This window comes from Pygocentrus nattereri, chromosome 13 (genome assembly GCF_015220715.1).
Source record: "Pygocentrus nattereri isolate fPygNat1 chromosome 13, fPygNat1.pri, whole genome shotgun sequence".
Taxonomy (NCBI): Eukaryota; Metazoa; Chordata; class Actinopteri; order Characiformes; family Serrasalmidae; genus Pygocentrus; species Pygocentrus nattereri.
Window position 1 is genome coordinate 34,817,616 of NC_051223.1, and position 22,778 is coordinate 34,840,393.

General features: G+C 38.1%; 1 protein-coding gene across 3 annotated transcripts; it reads right to left on the bottom strand.

Annotated features, from left to right (window-relative positions):
* Positions 1-12,218: 12,218 nt before the first annotated feature.
* LOC108439447 (legumain-like) lies at positions 12,219-20,895 on the bottom strand. Of its 3 annotated transcripts, none has more exons than XM_037543986.1 (14): positions 20,766-20,895; positions 20,533-20,631; positions 20,037-20,134; positions 19,854-19,935; positions 19,694-19,779; positions 18,453-18,528; positions 18,142-18,204; positions 17,527-17,593; positions 17,287-17,405; positions 15,725-15,814; positions 14,879-15,076; positions 14,420-14,590; positions 12,936-13,003; positions 12,219-12,794 (listed from the first exon to the last, which is right to left on the bottom strand). In XM_037543986.1, the coding sequence occupies exons 2-14, from the start codon at positions 20,605-20,607 to the stop codon at positions 12,743-12,745; spliced, it is 1,245 nt and encodes a 414-aa protein (XP_037399883.1). In that variant the 5' UTR covers positions 20,608-20,631; positions 20,766-20,895; the 3' UTR covers positions 12,219-12,742. The 3 variants fall into 3 exon arrangements, with proteins under 3 accessions (XP_037399883.1, XP_037399884.1, XP_037399885.1); XM_037543987.1 differs by having other exon boundaries at positions 20,533-20,634; positions 20,766-20,853; XM_037543988.1 differs by having other exon boundaries at positions 20,533-20,609; positions 20,766-20,850.
* Positions 20,896-22,778: the final 1,883 nt, after the last annotated feature.

Here is a 22,778-nt window from a genome sequence, read left to right on the forward strand (position 1 = left end):
CTCTCTCTCTCTCTCTCTCTCTCTCTCTCGCTGTCTCTCTCTCTCTACCCTCTTTTTGAGGTATAAACGGAACGTTTGCAGACTGAAAGTGACGGACAGGCTGTGTAGAGCTAGCTTCTGAAGCTTTATGGTGTTTGCTCTCTTTAAACTTTAATCTTTCCTATTAATTCTCTGCAACTGGAGGACGTGGGAGAGTTAATGTCCCGTGAATATGTTGCTCACTCTGCAATCTCTTCAAGCTAATTATGCTCAGGTGCTAAATGGAGGGAAATTGCTAACCATTTGGAAGAGAAAAAAAATCGCCTCCCACATTCGAGTGAAAGTTTTTTTTTTTCTGGCACTGAAAAATGTGAATAGATGAATAATATACACTAAAACCCTCTCTAAGGCTCAGGCCTCTGTTCACACTCGTCTCTGCAGAGGTCATATAAAGACCGCTAGATTTTCAAGTGGCTTAATTGGTGCCTGTCTTGGATAAATGCAAGACTTCATAAAGCACTCAAGGGAGCTCAGGGAATATTTATACACACAGTAGACTATGACTATGATGATATACGGAGACTATGATAATATCACTCATAACAAAACATAGATGAGGAAATGATGAGGGGTGGAGCTAGGTCATATCAAAAGCCAAGCAAAGCTTTTTTTGTTCAATTGAAAATGTCAAGTACCGTTTACACATACATTTCATGATGAACAGACCAATAGAAATGGTCTAACATTATCTAATATGTATTAAATATGTAATGCCAACTGCCTGCTCTATTCTTTAGTTTTATTAGTGTGAAATAAAACTTTGGGTGTGTTGGTGGGCCCAGGCCTTTTAAGGGGAATGCTTTGCTTCTTCTGCAAAGTTACCAGAGGGTCTTAGTTGTTAGTGCTGTTGTCAGGAGATCAGATGTTCGGTCCACAGCAATCGCACAGCTATGGGTTGGTAAGACAGCCCAGCCAACATGGGCATCTATAACCTGACATAACAGAACTGGTAGTTAGCATTTATCTCCAAGCATGTTTAGCTGCTGATGATGTTGCAGTAGTGGCAGTTCAGAAAGATGCAGTGAATGGGGAAGCACATACTAGCTTTCACCCTCCCAGCTTGGCAGCATTATGTGATAGGATGATAAGTTGGGATATTCGGTGATGCCAGAAAGGAAGGGAAGGTTTCAGATAGGATCAGGTCCAATTCGATATAGTAGCAACCAATAGACTTATATGTTGTACTTCAAATAAATGAGCACAAACTCTTCCACAGGACAAAGGCAGTCAACTCCGGTTAAAAAAAGAATAAGTTAACATTTAGTACACCTTACCTGGCTAATTCTGCTGATATAATACCACCTTTTCATTTTTTACCTGAAAAGACAAACTGTCAGTGCACGCCCCATCCTGCAGAGGACAAGTTATACTGTGCAGACAAAGACAGGATGATGGAGAGGCAAAGGGAATTGCATAACGAAGACAGACTGGCGTGTGTCCACTTCTCTTTTACCCCTGGCAGGACACAAGCCACTGGAGCCCCTATCTCCTGATGGTGAAGATGAGTGCAGAAGGAGGGGTTAAAAAAGGGGCGAGAGCGTCTTAAAATCAGCCAAGCTGCAAAAGTAATGAATATTAAATCTGAGCCTAAATAACTGAGATCCAAGTGTGGCACTGCGGGATTACACCTAGCGATCTGTCCTCAGTGCTCAGCCAGGCCCCAGTGACAATCAATAAAATCAAATTATGTGTTACTGAGCGCAGCCTATGACTATCTAGCTGTACATATGTGTACATTTCAGCCAATCAGACAAGAGGAACCATCAGTTCTGTATTTTTGAACATTTCTGATTCACAAATACTCAAAAGTAACTAACATATTATTAAGTGATCAAAAGATGTTTATACCCTAAACTTCAGTGGGTACCTAGTTGCATAACTTCGGAATGATAAACATCTGCATACACCATTTGTTTTTCTTACATCAGTAGAGTGTCATTGTTTCATGAGGGCTGAGTTGCATTTTGGTTTCCTGCCCTGTTACTTTCAATAAAACAAAGATTTCTCATTTTTGAATGATGTGAGGTTATAATTAGTTTTTCTTCAGCTCAATTGAAAACTAACATCACATACACACATATAAAATTGCTCCCTAATTTAATAATAAAAAAATACTTTCATGAAAATAATGACTTTAATTAAATTAAAATAATGACTTAAATAAAAGTCTTTAAAACACAAGTTGCATAGAAGGACAAAAGTATTATATCAAAAAAGCTACACTGTAAAAATCTTACTGGTAATACAGGACAAACTATTTAGTATTTTCATTTTTTTGTGTTCAATAGTACTTAGTATACTGTGAAACAGTAAACAAGCCTTACTCAAACAGATGCCAGATGTGGTTTTAGGGGAAAGGCTTTAAGGGCACTTGGGTTGCTGTGATGTAATTTTTGAAATAAGATAAGATAATCCTTTATTAGTCCCACAGCGAGGACATTCTCAATAAGAACAGTGGATCAGGAAAGTCCACTGTATTAATAACTCTGGGCTGGACAACTTGTGCTGGGCTGGCAACAAATATTCATGACTTAAGCCCCGAAGGCCCAGACTTAGCAACACCCGAGGTGAGAAATAACATATTGGAAATGTCATGGTATAAATCAATGTACAGTACTACCTAAACGTTTACGAACCCTTAACCTTATGCAAATATCTGCATAATGTGAGATCAGAGCTTCATTTAAGTCAATAGACAAAGAAAACCCATTAAAACAAATAACACGAACAATTACATAGTTTATATTTTTGGGTGGGCAAAAATATGTGAACCTCTAGAATTATCCATTTGACATAGGGGATAATTAGGGTCAGGAGGTTCAATCAACTGAATGACAATCATGAGTATGAGTATGAGTATGATTGACCTTACCAGATGTGCTCCTTACCCTATTTACAAAAAAAACAACCATCTTCTTCACCATCAAAGTCTGATAGTGCATGTCATTCATAAGTCCAAGAAAATTTCTGAGGACCTCAGAAAAGCAGTAGCTAATGTTAATTTATGTAATTAATGTAAGTTTGGGATACACTATCAGGCAGATAGTGTACAAATGAAGAATTGTTTACCCTTCCCTCCAATGGTCACCTGACAAAAATAATATTCTGGGAGCTCACAAAGAACCACAGGATAACAGCTAAGGATCTGCTGAATCTTTACTGCTTAAAAAAGAAATATTATATTCAGAATCTAATCCCAACTGTGAAACATGGTGGTGGCAGTATCATGGTTTGAAGCAGTTTTGCTGTTATTGGACCAAGACAGCACACCACCATTTTGTGGAGTGATGAATTCTTGATGGTATCATCTTGATGGAGAAGGTTATGGCACTTATTTATCAACTGAACCTCAACAGAAAGTGGATCTTGCTGAAAGAACACAACCCTAAAAACACAAGTTAGTCTACAAAGAATGGTTAAAACAGAAAGAAATTTGACCTAATCCAATAGAAATGATGAGTCAGGACCTAAGATGTGGCGTTTATGCAAGAAAGCCCACCAACACCACAGAGTTGAAGTTGTTCTAGAAGGAAGAACAGGTCAGATGTGCAGGACCAACCAACAGTTACAGGAACCATTTGAAGTCAGCGCTGCTTAAAGGGGTCACCACAGTTACTGAAAGTAGAGGTTCATGTACTTTTACCAACAAAGAAATTTTATGTTGGATTCATTTGTTGTTAGGACCTAAATTAAACTGTGTTTAGGTCACAGCGTTAAAGTGTTCACAAACTTTCAAGCAGCACTACATGCCTCCCTTTACTTAGAGCTGACAACTACAACTTACAAGCCCTTAAAATGGAGTTATAGTACCATATGTCTGCCAATAACAATCTGTACCTAAATGACAAATATTGAAGATATCCTCTCGTTTGTAGTCAAACATATGGACATGAAATGGAATCAGGCATAAATAATGTAATAATTTCACCAACAAGTTCTATTCAGACTGAAAGAGTACAGTTCAGGAAAACATATAACTTGTACTTAATGGCATTTTGTTTTTATTAAGATTAGCTGAAGTCTTGTTACTCTTTCTGGTTCTGTGTGGGGAATAGGCCATTTTAGTCCTATTTCTTCACCCCCAAATTTTATTTGTTGTACATTTCTTTTTGAAATTTCCCTGCAAAGTGCAATTTACAGTGTAAAAGTAACGGCAGAGGTATTAAAATAAATTCCACATTTTTTCCCCCATTGAGTCAGTACAGTGATCAACCCCTTGAGGAGTCACGTAAGCCAGTTTGAGCTTCCAGACTGAACATTAGCTGAACATTAGACTTTAGAGTTACCCAAGCCACTTTGTGTGCAGATGTCTCTCTGTTTACAGAGCTGCCCTTCTCCTTAAATATAATTATCTTTTTTCTCTCTCTCACTGCCGTCCACATCCTTCTCTCCATGGCTTTGTGATGGGGGGGATGGGGGGGATGGAGGAGTGGTGAAGGGTGAGCTGGACCATGCAGAGACGGAGGCTCTGCTCTTTGATCTCTCTCTGTGGATCTCACAGTAGGAAGTGAAGGATTAAAGGCCTTTTCAAACTGCTGTCTAAATGAAGAACAAGCGGAGAGAAAGCTGCTCATTTCCTGCGAATGAATGACAGATTCGGTCTCTGCAGGCACTGGCTCAATATTTAGAGCTCAGTGTCCTCCATAAATGTTGATGTTGTTTTCACTGACCTAACGCACTGGGCAGGATGTTAACTCATGACTGACTATTATTAGTTAGCTGCTTATTAGCAATTGTTCAACTGGAAATTATGACCTCTACAACTTCTACATCTACAGCTTCTAAATGATTTGTGTTGTAGATGATATGTCAGAATTGGATTGTCCTGTTTTCTGCTTGTTCGCATTTGCGCCCTATACAGTTTTAATCAGCTGTGGATTCTGCATGGCAAGCAAGTAAAAGAGCTTATTACATTAGGACCAGTTAATGATACAGATGAACATTGTAGGAATAAAACAAAAATCTATAGTACCAACAAGGGGTCTCTGGAGCAATGGGTTCAGATGGCTCTTTAAGAGCTCCATTGAGAGGTTCTTTATAGGACCTAAAGTTATTCTTCCATGACATCACTTTAAACACATTTATTTTAAAATGTGAAGCACCTCGTGAAGGCACCTTGTGGTAACTGATTGACTCAATGGGCCTCATTCACCAGTATCTTCTTAAGAATTTTCTCAAATTTGTTCTTGAGAAAGATTCTAAGAAAATCTGTCAGATTCATGACGTTTTCTTAAACTGCAGATTTGTTTGCGCCTTTCAGCTCTTGAGTGTGTGTAGATTCGGGTCTTACCTAAAAACTAACCCCAAATAAGTACACACTGGTGAATGTCAGAATCTTTGGGAAAACTGCGTAAGTTCTTTTTCTTAAATTTCTTTTTAAGAATTACATTTATGGCATTTGGCTGACGCTCTTATCCAGAGCAACTTACAATTTTGATCATTTTACACAGGCAGGTCAAGGTGGTGTTAGGAGTCTTGCCCAGGGACTCTTATTGGTATAGTGTAGGGTGCTGACCCACGTGGGGATTGAACCCCAGTCTACAGTGTAGAAGCCAGAGGTGTTAACCACTACACTTCCCAACCAAGAATGATTGGTAAATGAGACCCATTGACTCATTGACTGACTTACTATCTGACTCACTCGCTCACTGACTCACATTTAGCAGGCTGAAGGTTCTTCATGAGTGTCCCAGAATCAAAAGACATTGAGTAATTGTATTATCAATGAATGCATTCAAAGGCACTGTGACCAATCAGCTTCTGTTCCAGTCCACTATTCCAGCACTTGTGCATCCACACATCAGTCAGGGGCTTCTTCTAATTGCGATTAAGGCCACTATTTGTTCATCAGCATCGCCTGGGAGCACCTATTAACTCATACCTACGTTCTTAAATCTAGGAAGCATTTCTATGAAAAACACTTAATTGGAATAGAACATTATCTGAAGGTTCTTTAAACATTAAAAAAACATTTTCACATCTCACTTATGAAACTGATTCTTAAAGGAACCCTCCATTGAAAGGTTCTTTAGGGAACCAAAAGTGGATTTTCAATGGCAAAACTCTGCTATTATAAAGAAAGCAGAATAGCAGGGAGAAGTAAAACACCTTGGATGGATATTTCTAGCATACTCCGACCTTCTGGCAGCTACGAAAAATTCAGTTCCCATATGGAAGCTGTGAACTCCATGGGCCACCTGCACTCCAAAAATGTGATGCCTCTTTCTTTATCAGTCCAGGGGTCAGCACACGGGGCGATGGAGAGAGATCACTGGGCCGAAACTGCCATGCTAATCCAATTTACCACCTCCCCAAGCTACAGATAATTACTAGTATTAAAAAGAGTTAGAGAGAGGCCTTAGGGTTTGTTGAATCGCTCTCTTGGCTCTACAGGGGAAACTCAAGCTAAGGCATTGTTCAAAACTAAGAGAGTGTGTTAACTACGGAGACTAATGGAATTCAGAGGCAGAGAGAACACCCATAGCCCAGTGTCATAACACACCCAGTATAGCTTTGATCCCCACCAACAGAATGGCTCTTCATCAGGGTAAAGACAGTCTGAGCATTTACAGAAGGAATGCCACACCAAACCTCTGTTTTCCTCCGTGTCCAGTACCAAACAGGTCAGGTTAGCTATGACAGTGTATCAGTATGATAAGCGTGATAAGCATATCTCATTTCAGTCGCAGTCAGTCAGGCTGTTTTCTTAAAACTCTCCTTTAAGCAAATGCTTTCAGAATCCCAGCACTACATATTTGTGTGTACCTATTTTTCTGTCTGTTTATGTGTGTACAGTCATATGCAAAAGCTTGAACACTGCTGGTCAAATTATTATTTTTTTGTTTTCTAATTAATAACTAGGTTATCACATCCTCACGACATCTTACAGGACACAAACTTAAATTATTATTATTATTATTATTATTATTATTATTATTAAAAGTATTTTTCTGCCAATTTTAGTCCACAGTTTCTATTTATTTGCTGAGTTTAATATATTAAAATGTCATAACTTTTGCACAAGCTGCATTTCTGTTGGATTCAGCTAATTAACAGTAATTGTGCATTCAAATTGTTCAGAAGTGAGCTCTCTCTAGAGGATGTGTTAACCTGGTCACTTCCACAAAACACACCCACAAGACATGACCAGGGGTGCCCAAATTTAGCATATAACGCTCTATATAGAAAAGTTCCTGAGAGTGGTTTGATGAAAATGTGGCGCAATATAGCGAAACTTAAAAACCCTTTTTCCAGTGGTGATAGGAACCAGGGGTCATGATGACTACAACACCAATCTAGCCGTTTCTTTATACATAAATCCTTCTTAATTTACTGGGCTCTTAAGCTGCTGTGTAGAAAACATATTGCTATGCAAAAGCGCAGTTTATTTAAACTCAACTCATCTTTATTTTTTTCCTGCAGGTACAGTAATACGCACAATAACTGTAAAATCACTGTATTTGATCAGAATAAATGCACAGAAACATAAAAAACTCAAGAAAGTAACAAGAATGTCTTGTTTTATTTAAAAAGTAGTTGATATCATGTCAGCTGGTTAGAAGAACACGGGCTTAGTTCTGCTTACAATTAATACTATTAATACTGGGCTGCCAGGAGGAGAGATCTGGAAGTGATTAAACAAACGTATTGCCACACATAAAGTCAATATTTACTGTATTAAAAGTAATTGTATTAATTATAGAATTTGTGTATTTCTAGGTAGAGAAATGCTGTATTAAAAAAGTTATATATATATATATAATATTATAAGTTATATATATATATATATATTATTTTCTCAGGTGCCCAAAACCTTTGTTGCATCTTACTGAGCTGTTTGTCATAAAGGAGTAGAAACAAAAAAATCTTCCAGCCGGACTGTCCATTCAGTTTAGTGTTGGTCATTTACTGATTTGTTCAAAAATCATACTGGCCTTTGACTTGTTCTTCTTTTTTCAACCTAACTTTAGTCTCTAAAGTTCTGAGAAAGCTACTGCTCTTCATCTGTGAGTGTGAATAAGATGCATTTTGTATTTAGTATTTAAATGATTTAAACTTATAGTGCAAGTTAAAGTTTAATCTATTCATATCGGCTTCTGCCACATCGATACATTGGCATTAATATTATTATTTTGAGGAATCTAATCAGCATAAATAAATAGAGCAAAAGACCGTGTCGGTTTTCTATAACACACTCTTTTGCTAGATCTCATTGTACTTCTATTCGTGTTGCATCTCAGTTCAACTTCAGCTCATTTCTCAAAGAGTTGATAGATTTAAATGACCTGTGATCAACAGTATAGCACAGCTAGTTCCACATGGTGTCATTTCACAGCAGCTACAAATACGTCATATTTATTCACTCAAATATTCACTCATGAAGGCCTGAGAATTGTTCATCATGTCAAAGATTGCAGGGCTGTTTTAGGGCACTTTTAGCATGTGAATCATATCTGTTATATGTTATAATAACTCTTAATATCGTGCTATTATGAGGAGGCCTTCATTGATGAACTGTAACATTAATGGACAATTAACTTGATTTCTAGGATAACAGAATCATTAAAGGTAATATAAGGAAAATATTCTCAAATTTTGCAGTTTTTTAACTGTAAAACAGGCACAACAAATTTAGATTTGACATTAAGTTTTTTTTTTATATTGTTATTTACGCTATTGTTATATTAATAACATTACATTTGAATTTTTATAGCATTTGATCATAAAAATCTGATCTTTTTATGTTAAAATTTTACTAAAATCTTTCTCATGTCTAACACTGCCCTACTGTTAATCGCCCTAATAGATTTAAGTGAGGATAAATAGCGATGCACGAGTAATGTACTATTTCCGGCCTCTACTGTTGCTTCAACTATGGTGTTATTCCGTACTCCATAAAAGTTGCTTGTATGCCTAAAAACTTTCTTTGTTTAACGGCTCTGCCTCCACCTCTGAAGCCTTTGAGCAGAGAGAACTTGAAAACATCTGCAGCGAAGCTCTGTGCAGTTGGAGCACTGAAACACTACGAGAATACATTTCCCAAAGGGGAACTTGTTAGAAAGCAAAGAGCCTCCATGAGAATGTCTCCGAGAGATCTCAGGTGTAACGAACACAGGACGCGTTTCAAGATCCGCTGGATCCGTCTTGTAAGTTGTGCTCATCACAGAGCAGAATAAGGGTAAAAAACTCTCCATATAAAAATGAACTTATTAAAAATGAAATTATTCACCTAACAGAGATATTGTCACAAAACAAGACCTGAATAACTAGTCAACGTTTTTGTGTAGAAGCCCAAACAAGTTCTGTTTTTAGTTAGTTCTGTTATGTAAACTGATTGTGCTGTTCTGAAAGTTCTCCTTTACAATCACTGTTTATCACTTCACTGTCATTTGAATGGTTTTAGGTTTTACTTAGTTATTGCATTTTTTGTACACTGCATTTTCAATAAAATGAACTGTGTGTAAATATAAATTCATTCACTGCCATTTTTCTGTATTGTGATCACACAGTGAACGCTGTAATGACAGAAGCAGTTTCTGTAGTACTGCTGTAGTAAACCAGAGGAAAACAAGAACTGAAGTGTTCTACCGCCCTCTAGGGGTCCTCCTCTCTCTCTCTCTCTCTCTCTCTCTCTCTCTCTCTCTCTAATTATATATAATTATATATGTTTAACCTTTAATTGTGCATCTTAGTGTATTTACAGCTGTACAAGAGTTTGTTTAATGCACAGTTTAAAAATAAAAAACCTAAAATGTGGCTTATATATATATATATATATATATATATATATATATATATATATATAAATATATTCCACTTTAAATCCCTTAAAATATAAAAAAAGCAGTTCACAGGGCACATTTTGTTTTGTTTTTTGTTTGTTTTTAAACAGTAAATTGACTAATTGTTATGTAGAAAATTAACATGTAATTAGGTCAGGGGTGCACAAGCATTTTAAAATAACTCTTCATTAAAGAAAATGATAAAAACAAAAACTATTCTTTTAAAATGTTTTTATTAATTTATTTATTTTTAACCACCACGTATGGTCACATGCCAAAGTTTGGGCAGCCCTGGTGTATTTGGTCAGTTGCTTGTGTACTGTTGTTGTTTGTGAAAGTGAGTTGATACATTGTCCTCAGGGAACACTGCAAAGTTTCGTGCCCAGTTTCTATTCATCTGCTGAATTTTTCGTATCGAGAGATGTATACAATGTAGCCTGTGCAAAAGTTTGGGCACACGCCACATTTAATTTTATTTGGCTTCCGTGTTAAACTCAGCAAACAGAAACTGCACTAAATGCTAAACCAGTACATATTATCTCCAATGCAACCACATGGCCCAGTCAGCACCCAGCAGGGATTGACCAGTCTAACCCCGAGTGCTATTCTTCTGCCCAATCACTGGCAGGTATGGGTGTGATTTCCTGTGGAAGTGTTTGAGTTCTGCGTCCCGTGATCCATTACTGTGATCATTAATATTGGAGCATGAAGAGTGATGGAGCAGAACTACCTGATTGAAGGTGCCGCTGATGTTACACTGGATTGATTGACAGGTTTTAGTTAAGATTATTACAGTGCGTCTCTCTGTAATGTGTTTGTGTATTATACATGAAGATGCTGACCTCTCTGCGGTTAATAAATAATAGCATATGCAGGGAGATGGGCTGGATGTGCGTGTGAAGGTACTGTGAATATGTAGAAATTGGAATATTAGATGTTTAATATGTCCTCAATCTATATTCATGTATAATAGAAACTGGAAATGAACTATTTATTTATAATGTTGTAAGTATTTTCTGTGCTGAAACTGGTGTCTCCCAAAAGTTTGTCGTTTGAGTAAAGTGATGTTTACTAAACCTGAACAAACGATCCTCCAGCAGTGGCTCTTTTAATGCAGTTACAGATCATCTGATTATATAATACTAATTCACTGTAATTTCAGATCGTATTTACAGTCGCATGCAAAAACATGCAAAAGGCATGCCTGGTCAAATAATGTGATTTGTTTATTTTCTAAGGGGCAATACGTTTACATCTCCTCTACCTCCTCTCCTCTCATTTAACTCACATTTACTATTTATTGGATACGTTTAACATATTAATGTAACATGTAAATCAAGCATAAAACGTGGCCTTCACCAAAGTTGCCATGTTTTATTTTTTCCAATATGTTAAGCTCAGCAAATAAATGGAAACAGTGCAGTACAGTTTGCAGAAATATGTTATATTTGAGTTGTTCTGTTCTCTTTAGAGGAGAAAATCAGCAAAGCATGTAAATTGGCAGGTGTTTTCAAACTTTTGCATTTGTAATCTTTTCTGCGTTGTTACAATACCTGCATTAAGCTCTTATAAAACACTGACGTAAACTTGTGTGGTAAAGGGGAATTCCACCATTTTTCGAAATTTCAGCATTATTTAATCATTGAGATACAGTCAGACCATAATCTCCTCATTTAAGTTCTTTTGTTTTTTATTTATTTGATCAGTTAAAGGGGGGTGGGGCATTTCTTTTGTACATGCAACATTTTTTCCTCCTTAACATGTTAAATTCAGCAAATATACAGTAACTGTGCATGTTACTGTACAGCAGTGCATTCTCTGTAGCTGCATCTGGTGATGCTGCAGATATCACTGAGCTTTTCTTCTTGTCACAGAAATGAAATGAGTAAACAAAAATGAAAAGAATCATTGTAGTCATACTCTCTGCTATGCTTATACTGACCCCTTCTGGTGAAAGCATGAATTGCTTAGCAGGACACTGCGTGAGTGGAAGATGTACCACAGTAGTGGTGTTTAAGTAGCCAGCAGTGATGTTGATGGGGCAGGTGCACGTTGATGATGGGGGGGGGGGGGGGGGGGGGGGGGGGGGTGTGTGGGGGGGGGGGGGGGGGGTCATAACTGAACCCTACGTCTTATTCGACCCCTTATATTACTACTTTTGAAATTGTGACTCATTATGAGGAACAAGAACAACATGCCTAAATTACAGCACCAATTTGTTTGAGACATACAGTCATACCCCAAAGTTTGGGCGCCTTTAGTCAAATGAAAAATGACAAAAAAAACACATTTTATATTTGTTGTGTTGTTTCCAGTGTATTAAACTCAGCAAAATTGTGCTCTAAAATTAGCAGAAAAATGGCATTTTTCACCCATAGAGAAAAGGAAATAGCAATATTGAGTAAACAAGCAAATTTATTAGCAAATACCTTTTTTTTAAAAACATTTTCACTTCAGGGAGTCTGCATGTCCACTTTTACTGTCGTTACATGTTTGTGTGTTCGATTTTATTTCCACGAGTTGTGAGTACATACAGAAATCATAGGAGCTACTTTTCAAACAAAGTACTTTTTATTTTGTTGTCTCAGAAAGTTTCATGGAGCATCTTCAAAAACTGCTGAAATGAGTCGCTCTGAACAGGATGCTGGCCTCTCCCCACAAGCAATCCCCAGTCCCATGTCATTTAATGCAAAATACTTGCTAGGCTTTTATAGAACGTTTTTAAAATGATTGGAAAGAAGAAACTGATCGTTAATATATTGTTAATTATGAAGATTTTTTGACCGGTTGATTAACGACTTGGTACCTGCTGAATTATATGTAGTCAGGATCATTTAAAGGTACCAGTTTTCAGATTTGATTTGCTTGAGTGATTCGTCATTCTTTGTCATTTCCATCAGGGCCCTTCAGGACTGTGTCGTTCACTCAAAGACAGAGGAGGTTCTTCTTACTTGCTTTATGGCTTCCAAGATCCTGAAAAATAGAAAGGCTCATAAGTCCTTCAGCTCTTGTGTGGTAGTGCCAGTTTCTTTCTTCACTTGATACATGTCACACAAACACTTGAATATGGTGCAAGTAGTATATATTCAATGAACCAATCAATGAAAACCATACCCTTTAGTGTCCACTCCAGCGGCACAGAGCTTGTTAAAGACATTGAGCTGTGATAGGGCATACTGAAACTGAGAGAAAGAGGCAGAGAAAGAATGCAGTGAGGATGGAGAAAGAGATGCGGTCAGTATCTAAAGAGTTCACACTGTAACAGTGGCAGAAGAACACAGATTCATTATTCAAGCAAATGTGCAAAGTGCTGTAGTAAAAGTTCTACAGTTTCAAATTCTTTACTTGATAAATGTACAAACATATTCAATGTATTTTGAGCATAAAAGTAGCACAGAAAATGACTGTGAATGGGTTTCTAATGCACTGGTGAAAGGGCATGTTCTCTTTAGAATATTAATCTTATTGAAAACGAATCACAAATAAGAAAAAATGTAATGAAGCCATGAATGGGAAAGGTCTACAGTAGCTCCTTCAGCAACTTTGGGTGACTTATTGTTGGTTGAATTTGAATTATTATTATTGATATTGAGCATCATCCCTACAGCCCTTTAACCTGAAGTTTAAAATATATTTCTAGCAGTTTAGATTCGTTTTGAATTTGCCATTTAATCAACCGCTAAAATGCGTAGATTGCAGAATGACACCTTGAAATGTAGCGAGGAGAAAGAGCAGATGTTTACTGTGGGTCAGTGTTTATAAGGCTACAGTGTTTATAAGGCTACGTCAGTGTTTATAAGGCTTCTGATTCTAAAGGATTCTGATTCATCTGATATAAACCTACATAAACATTCATAAACACTTACATGTATCATAAAGGTTGTATTTATTAACTGAACATGTTTTAAACGTCTATTGCACATGATTCATTAATTCAGTGTATATATATATATGTTGTTGTTTTTTAGGTTGTCATGACACTTTCTGGGGTAAAATTAAACAGATGATTTATATGTGTATATATTGCATTTTACACACACACACACACACACACACACACACACACACACACACACACACACACACACACACACACATTTAAACCGCAAGGGTGCTGGAGCCTATTCCAGCTGTCATTGGGAAGAAGGCTATATCACAGTAATATAACTGAAATATGACATGACTTGCCAAAGCAGGCTGTCTGAACAAAAGTGAACATTTTCTGAGGCCCTTAGCTGAAGCATAAGAGTTTATAAGATTTAGGCTGTCGTATCATCATTACGTGACTGTGATATAGGCTATGCTACAAAGTCAGTTGTTACATCATTTCACCCAAAAAAGCATCATGGATACCCAATTTTGGAAACAATTGAGGTCACTTGACACGGGTATTATGTAATCTTGACTTCAAAGTGGACTAAAGCGACATTTTTGAAAGGCAGTATTTTTATTCCAATAGGCAATATTCTCCATTTGGGTTTTGGTACAAGGTTTCGTACCAACAGCAGCATCATGTAGGTGTTCTGGCCTTATGAGCACTCCAGAAAAGTGTTACCACTTCTTTTTTTTGAAGTTCTAAAAATGGCTATTTTAGTCACCTGTGATTCATGCCAGTTAAAGCATGTGGTCCTGAAAAACTCAGCCACAGTTTTGAAGTGTTGTAGCTGATTGAGGTTGAGTGATGTAGTGGCAGTTGTGGCATGTTCCACTCCTCCGGCACTGCAGTACTTACGCATCTCCTCCACAGCACTTTCAATGTTAGATTTTGTCTGGAAGACAAAGGATGAGTTCATAAGCACAGATACTAACATTACTGTCCTGCTTCTGCTCCACTGCTGCTATAATAATAACAATAATAATAATAACTATTAATAACAATAACATGAGGATGATGATAGCACTTCAATCAATACTAATTTCTGTGGTCACATGATGCGCATTACAAACAAATCAGTCTCGTCACATATGACGTATTAAAAAAGCAAGAACTCAACAAACCTACTGACATTTCGAAATTATGCCAAATGAATTACAAATACAAAAATATAGTGCCTGACCTTTCGAAGATCATCATATTTTTTCTTGAGAGCATCGTTTTTCACAGGATCAGCTTCTCTCTCAATTTGGTACTCCAGGATTCTGAATGGTGCCTCATAGAAGGAGACCAGATCTGTTGGGCTTAGGCCTTTCTTGGTGTCCCCAGCAGATGCGGGGGAGTTTTTCAAAAACTTACTGACTGTTAACATGCTAACGTCCTAGAAATCAAACAGAACAAGTTGGTGACTTCATGACAACTAACGAAAATGCAAACTGACACTGTGAAAGGGTTAACTCTGCTCTAACTCTGCTCTAAGCAGACTTTGCAGCAAGTATAGCTGCTGTCCTTGGCAGTTTGCAGAAACAACTTGCTCCTCTTATCGGGACAACATTCTGTCCAGAACCATTTGTTCTCTTTCGTAGGTAAGATTATCGTACACAGAGCAGAAGCCCCCCTCCTTTGGGCAGTTCCGGTGCTCCGTGAGTGTCAGCTTAGCATTTCATGACTATTAGACAACTTATTTGGGTCCACCCTGTTTGCTTGTACGCAACAGGGCAGGACGTGTTTGTATAAAAGAAGGAGTGCCCTTCTTTCTTTGTGCAGAAGACTTAATAAACTCTTTGATTGATTACGAGAGTGGTTCTGTCTTTCTGCACCGAGCGCTCTTGCTGCAACTGAGACTTTCCACAGGACAGGTGATCCACTCTCTGGTTCCTCTTCATGAACGGACCAAAAACGGCCGGTCCTTTCACACTGCTATACGGTTTCTGTGAGTAAAGCAACCACTTGCTATGTATTTGAGAATATGTTTAAATCATCGAGGGCTGTGGATAAGATGCTTAGGTAGCCTATTCGCAGCACATACCTTGTCACCATACTCACACGGGACTGACTTTTTCATTTGGCCTTGCAAATTTCTGAATTCATCCTGGAATGTGATCTTATCAAGGACAGACTGCAACAAATGAAACACATCAAATACACTCAAATACACAAATGTTATGAAATATGTTGCACTTTTTTTACATTTCAAATTATTCCAATATATAACAAATATACACCATCTAGAACTGGAGCCCACAAGTGTGGTCCATCGATTTATCAGTCATTGCTTTTCATACTGTTTTACAGTCCACCCTAGTTGTTACCACATGTTTTGAGGGAAAGGTTGGCCTAAAACACGTGGGTCTCATCAGGATTGTGTTATATAGCTAATTTAGCTAAGCTACTGTATATTAGAAATCAGAACAATTTTCCCTAACATGACGCAGTTCACAGTCATATATCAGGAAGGGCCTCTGTGCTAGCTGAGTGTTTCACTCAATGAACGGTGGGGTTGTGGGAAGGGGAGGTGAAACCGCCACTGCACTGTAGAAAATGAGAGGTCAGTTCAACTTAAAATGATTTAGTAACTGATCACATGGCTTTACTTGAGTTCAGTCAACTTGAGGAAAGCAGAGTTCACACAACTCAGAGGTCTTAGTTGAGTCAAAAATTCTCCAAGCTGCTGTTTCCAGATCTGCACCCCGGTTAGATCAACTAAACTGAATGTTTTTTTTTTTTAAAACTCAGTTTCCCCACTAGCTGGCGCTCCTTCTATCACACAGTCCCATCTGGCATACGCTCCGCTTGGGTTTCCGGATAATGGTGTTGCTGTGGTGTTGCTGGGATTCAAACTCACAACCTCCTGATGTTGTGACCACATGAGATGATGCCACGCATCAAAGTCAAAACAACAGATATTTTCTCCAATGTATTAAACATCTGTAGACTCAAAATCTGAGCTGCTTCACATCTTCCTGAGTGGTGCAGTGGACTGAGCCGTCTACCCCGCAGGAGGTTGTGAGTTTGAGCCCCAGCGATGCCATAGCCATCCATGAGTGTGTACTCAATGTTTCGCAGGTTGGTGTGATGGAGAGAGTCTTGGCTGGTGAGGAAGTTGAGTATATAAAAAAAAAACATTTTATTTACATAACTGAGATGCAGAACTTAAAACATTAAGAAAACCTGGGACTCAACTAAGAAATTTGAGTTATGTGTCCTCAAGTTGAGTCAACTCAAGAAAAGCCAGTAATCAGTTACTATGTCATTTTGAGTTGAGCTGAATTCACATTTTTTACAGTGTGGGGGAGAAACAAGAATTTCATAATTTAACATGCTTAATTTGACCAAGAACATGAGCCAAGAAGGTAAAAAGGTCAATTCAAGATTTCATCTCGGCTTTAAGCTCCTTCTACTCAGTTTTCATGTTTTGCCATTAGCAGGCAACGGCTACTGTGCATAAAATGATCATTGTGAAATAGCTTGTGCTGTAATAGACTAACTTCTATAGACTAACTAATGCTTCACAAGTTGCTTTTACAGTTGGATAAATATGACAGAAAGTCAGTGAAAGACACTTGATGATACAAGCATAGAATTACAGACCACTTCGGTGTAAGACATCCAAACGGCTGACATCTCTGCAGCGAGAAAGGTCTGCCTTTCCCCGTCAAAAAAGCAAAAATATGCCTCAGTATCAGGAGGACATGCTGTAACACCATAGACTGAAACATATCAGAATAGATTCATGTCAGATTAAATGGATTCTGGAGCCACCGTTCCTCAGTCACATCTGTGTTTGATGTGTAAAGACAGGACATTAACTAAGACCCCAACTTAACTCACTGCTGATATTTTCAGGGAGATTCTCCAGCATTGATCCGGAGTAACAGCACTCCATAAATATCACCATCTGCAGGACATTCGGAGAACAGCACATTTAATGGTTTGGCTTGATGAAGATTTATGTGTGTAGGATGTTCAGTGAATGAAGACATGCGCACACACACACACACACACACACACACACACACACACACACACACACACATATATATACATCATGTATTAAAAAATGCCCCTATAGTATCCAGGCTGCGCATCATCATTGTAAAAGTATTTCTGTTGATAATAGCAGTGATGAATGAGATTTGATGTGATCATATTGCTAAAACTTTGTAGCATCTGAGCCACTTTTCCTCACTGTTACTCCATGTAAAACATGCATTTAGAAATGTATTATTAAAGTTCAGTAATTAAAATAATGGAATAATATTTTTTTTATTATTATTATTAGTATTAGTAGTAGTAGTAGCAGTAGTAGTAATAGTAGTAGTAGTAGTAGTAGTTGTTGTAGTAGTATTACTATTATTACTATTGTTATGATTATTATTAGTTCAGTATTCAATTTGAACTAGATTATGAAAAAAAAACTTTGAATAAAAAAATTCATATGCTTACCTTTGCAAATTGCTTATTTTTAGCCATAGTTTGGAGCTCCTCAATAAAATCAATTGCATACAGCTGTGACGAAAATGAATGTATATTAGTACATTATTTCAATTATTACAATATGACTGTATTAACCTACAAGATTGGAGGTCGCACAGTTGCTTGTACTGATTGATTAGTAATGAACTAACAGATTCAATAAATAAAGGTTTGGGCAACATTTGTGCCCAACATTTCTATTATATCTACCTGTCTATCTATATATCTACCGTAGATAATAGAAGCAGCTTTAAAGGATCTAAATAAAGTGTGAGACATACTGAGGATGAAGGAAAGCAGAATAAGCCAGGAGCTCCGTGGTCTGACAGGAAGACAAAGATTGTGTCATTCTTGCCACTGGAAGAAAACAACAAGCAAAAAAAACTTTGGTTCCAAAACTGGTTCATGATCTGTGTTGTGAGTGGATTATTCATGTACAAGAAAAACAAGTTGAGTTGTTGTTTTTGGGACATGGGCTGGAGGTTAAGGAACCAGCGCTGTGACCGGAAGGTCACCTGAGTCCTTGAGCAAGACACCTAACCCCCAACTGCTCCCTGAGTGCTGCGGATAGGGCTGCCCACCACTCTGGGCAAGTGTGCTTACTGGCCCCTAGTGTGTGTGTGCTCACTAGTGTGTATGTGGTGTTTCACTTCATGAATTTTGATTATTACCACCTAAAATGTATTTCCCAATGTATGTCAGTGGTTCTATTTAAATTCTCATTTGATCCAAAGTCGGTAAAAATAAATGTGCAGCATTTAGGAATGAAACGCCTCATTTCCAGGCTCTACTTTCAGATTCTTATCTCAGTGTGTATCTCAGTCTAGTGAGGTGGTTTCTAACCCTCATCCTGGAGAGTTGCCTTCCTGCAGGGTTTAGTTCCAACCTGCATTTAACATGCTGTCCCTAAAACAAATACATCTCAGCCAGCCAATCAGGGGCTTCTGAAGAAGCTAAAGTTAGAGCATGTTGGAACTAGTTCCTGCAGGAAGGTAGCTCTCCAGGACCAGGGTTGGAGACCACTGGTCTAGTGCTAGTTGCTTGTCCAATACTAGCTATATCTATTATATCTATTCGTGAAAATAAGCTATGATGAATACTGGCCTCGTCTTGTTTGTGCTGTTTTAATTGACACTTCATTATGTGACTTTGTAAAACAGCATGTCTTTACAGATTATCTGTAGTATGTGCCTGAAATACAGGTTTATCAGTCCCAACTGGAAGATTTTTTTGGTATTACCAAGTGATCAGTAGCACAACATTAAATGGTGCCACCAACCTGTGTTCAGTGAGTAAAGCAGCTTTGTAGCCAACAGGTTGCACGTTAAGCTTTCAGACTTAGCATCGGCTCCTGTTTATCACTTCCTAGAGTAATTCACTCTCCACAAGCAGCTAAAGGTTTCTAATAATGAATGGAAACTGGGAAGGCTTAGTTATCATCATGATCATCATGTAAACAAGATGGAGATTGTTCTAAATATCTCACATATCAATTAGTCACATTCAAAAAGTTAAGGCTGACCTTTTGATGACTTTTTTTGGTCCAGTCTTGATCACAGCACTCTCATCCCCCCGCAGTGCAGCCAGGAAGTTTTCAGGTGTAACATCCTGTAAGAACAGATCTTAGAATGAAATGCATGTACGTGGGGAAGCAGTATAAATGTGTATTGTGAGAAAATTACATCTCCGGTGTAGTCTTTTAATACTCCAGGGTAAACATTTGGTCCGTTTGGTTGATTAATAATGTTTCCTTTGTAAGGGTTCCTGTTAAGAGAAGAAGAAAAGCATTCCAAATGCGTTACTGGATATTTACTTGCGTGCACAATACGGGCAAGCCACTGACGGAATGGAATAAAGGCACTCACTGCTCATTGTCGGCAATATCATCATACATCATAACCACAGTCTGTTCGTCTGGGATTCCGTTCCTGTGAACTAACTGATATGCATGGCAGATATTGGCCTGAAACAAATGAAAGAAGGCATGAAACGACTGCTCAGCAGAAATGCTAATTTAATCATTTTCCATCCATGCACTTTCTAACCAATGTAAATGAGGGTCTGCAAGCAAAACTAATCTTTTAACACGCAGTTAAAAACTAGTGTAATTGCAATGTTATAAATGTATTTAGAACAGCTACAACAACCACAGCTTTCATAGCAATCAAGGGCAGCTGATTTGTTCCCACTGACAAAAAACAATTGAACTACCATAAATACGATGATCTCTATCAAAGGAATCACACACTGCAGCTTAAATGGATTCGATATGATAAAATGATTAAAAACAGAAAGATAGAAACTCAGTCAGTCAGTAAGTAAGTAAGTCATTAAAGTACAGAAGGTGTTTCTTTTATGTACCTGCAAGCCATAATTGTACCAGTCCTTTGCCCCAGCCACAAGAATGGCCCACTGTTTACCAACGGCCTCAGACATTCCTATTGCAAAAGATTTTCTTTGCTTGTAACACAGACGTAGAAGGAATTGTGAAATGCAGGTTTGTAGGGAGACATAAATACTTTTATTCACAAATCATTAAAAAGCACTCAAGTGATCATTGCTTGATTCATTTACAAAATCAGGTGCAGTCTTACCTTAAACTGTTGTCTGAGCCAAGCCTGTATGACTGAATGTCAAGTTTGTGTAGATCAGCTTTTATTTATTTCCTGGTAGTAAAACAGGGCTGGTTTGCCAGGAATTACATGCCTGTCATTTCCTTATTTTTGTAGTTTCAATCCTGATCCCACCCAATCTCATCATCTCTTCTGCAGTGGAAGGCAACGGGGGTTTTCCCAAGTTTAAAAAAAAAAACAAAAAAAACAAAAAAACACTGCTTCACAGCAAAATCCCCAGAATTGAATTGAAACCTGCAGTGTTGAATCAACATGTACAGTTCATTTAAGTCCAAGTAGGCCATCAGCTAATTCAGCGCTGGTTAATCTGTAAGAAGACGATAACACAGAGCATTTGATTCCTAAATCATTTACTCGCATGGAAGAACTGCATAATCAGGTATCATCAGATAAAGAGGTGGGATTATGATTAAGAAGCGGGGTGGACTGTATGTGCGTAACTCTGCCATTGAACATTTCCATCCTGAGGAATGTAGAGATTAAGCTCTAAAACACCTGCTTCATGGAGAGATGCACCCTTCATAAACTTGCATGGTCAATACCAATTCTGATTTCTTTATAGCCACATTGAATGACTGATATTTTGGGTGATTTTTATTAGCTTTTTTAACTTGGAGCTTCCACTGTGTGAGCTAAATGAAGACATCACACACACTTGTACATTTCCACAACTTTCTTTTAGCCAAAGTCATAGGAAATAACATCATTTCTTAAATGAAAAAACAAGAAATGACTTGACTATTAAAATCACTTGACTCAATTAAAGTGCTACATCTACAGTTGAAGGCAGCTGGATACTTATTGGTCATGCATTTTATTAAAGATAGCAGCATTCAAATACAGTATGACTGCACTTAGAATGTCATTTATGTCATGACTGGAAGGTCACCTGAGTCCTTGAGCAAGACACCTAACCCCCAACTGCTCCCCGGGTGCTGTGGATAGGGCTGCCCACCACTCCTGGCAAGTGTGCTTACTGGCCCCTAGTGTGTGTGTGCTCACTAGTGTGTATGTGGTGTTTCACTTCATGAATGGGTTAAATGCAGAGGTGAAATTTCCCCATTGTGGGACTAATAAGGGTCACTTAATGAAATAACACTTAATGAAATGCTGAATTATGATTATTACCACCTAAAATGTATTTCCCAATGTATGTCAGTGGTTCTATTCAAATTCTCATTTGATCCAAAGTTGGTAAAAATAAATGTGCAGCATTTAGGAATGAAACGCCTCATTTCCAGGCTCTACTTTCAGATTCTTATCTCAGTGTGTATCTCAGTCTAGTGAGGTGGTTTCTAACCCTCATCCTGGAGAGTTGCCTTCCTGCAGGGTTTAGTTCCAACCTGCATTTAACATGCTGTCCCTAAAACAAATACATCTCAGCCAGCCAATCAGGGGCTTCTGAAGAAGCTAAAGCTAGAGCATGTTGGAACTAGTTCCTGCAGGAAGGTAGCACTCCAGGACCAGGGTTGGAGACCACTGGTCTAGTGCTAGTTGCTTGTCCAATACTAGCTATATCTATTATATCTATTCGTGAAAATAAGCTATGATGAATACTGCCCTCGTCTTGTTTGTGCTGTTTTAATTGACACTTCATTATGTGACTTTGTAAAGCAGCATGTGCATCATACTACGCGGATGTTTTCAGTGCTGCTGGTCAGAATCCCAAGCTTCTGTTTTCAGTGGTAAATAAGCTTCTGCGACCCCCATCAACTCCAAATACTGCCTCAACTGATCTATGTAATGCCTTTCTGAAATTCTACGGTAACAAGGTGTCAACCATCTATAAAGACCCGTTGAATACCCCTGCTGACTGCCATGGGCCTATCGTTTTCTCTCCGACTCTGTCACTTTCTTTTTCAAATTTCTCTCTGACTGACTCAACTTCTATTGTCAATATTACAGCTAACTCTAAGACTTCATCCTCTCGACTGGACCCTGTTCCTACCCATCTTCTTCAACGCTGTGTCTCTA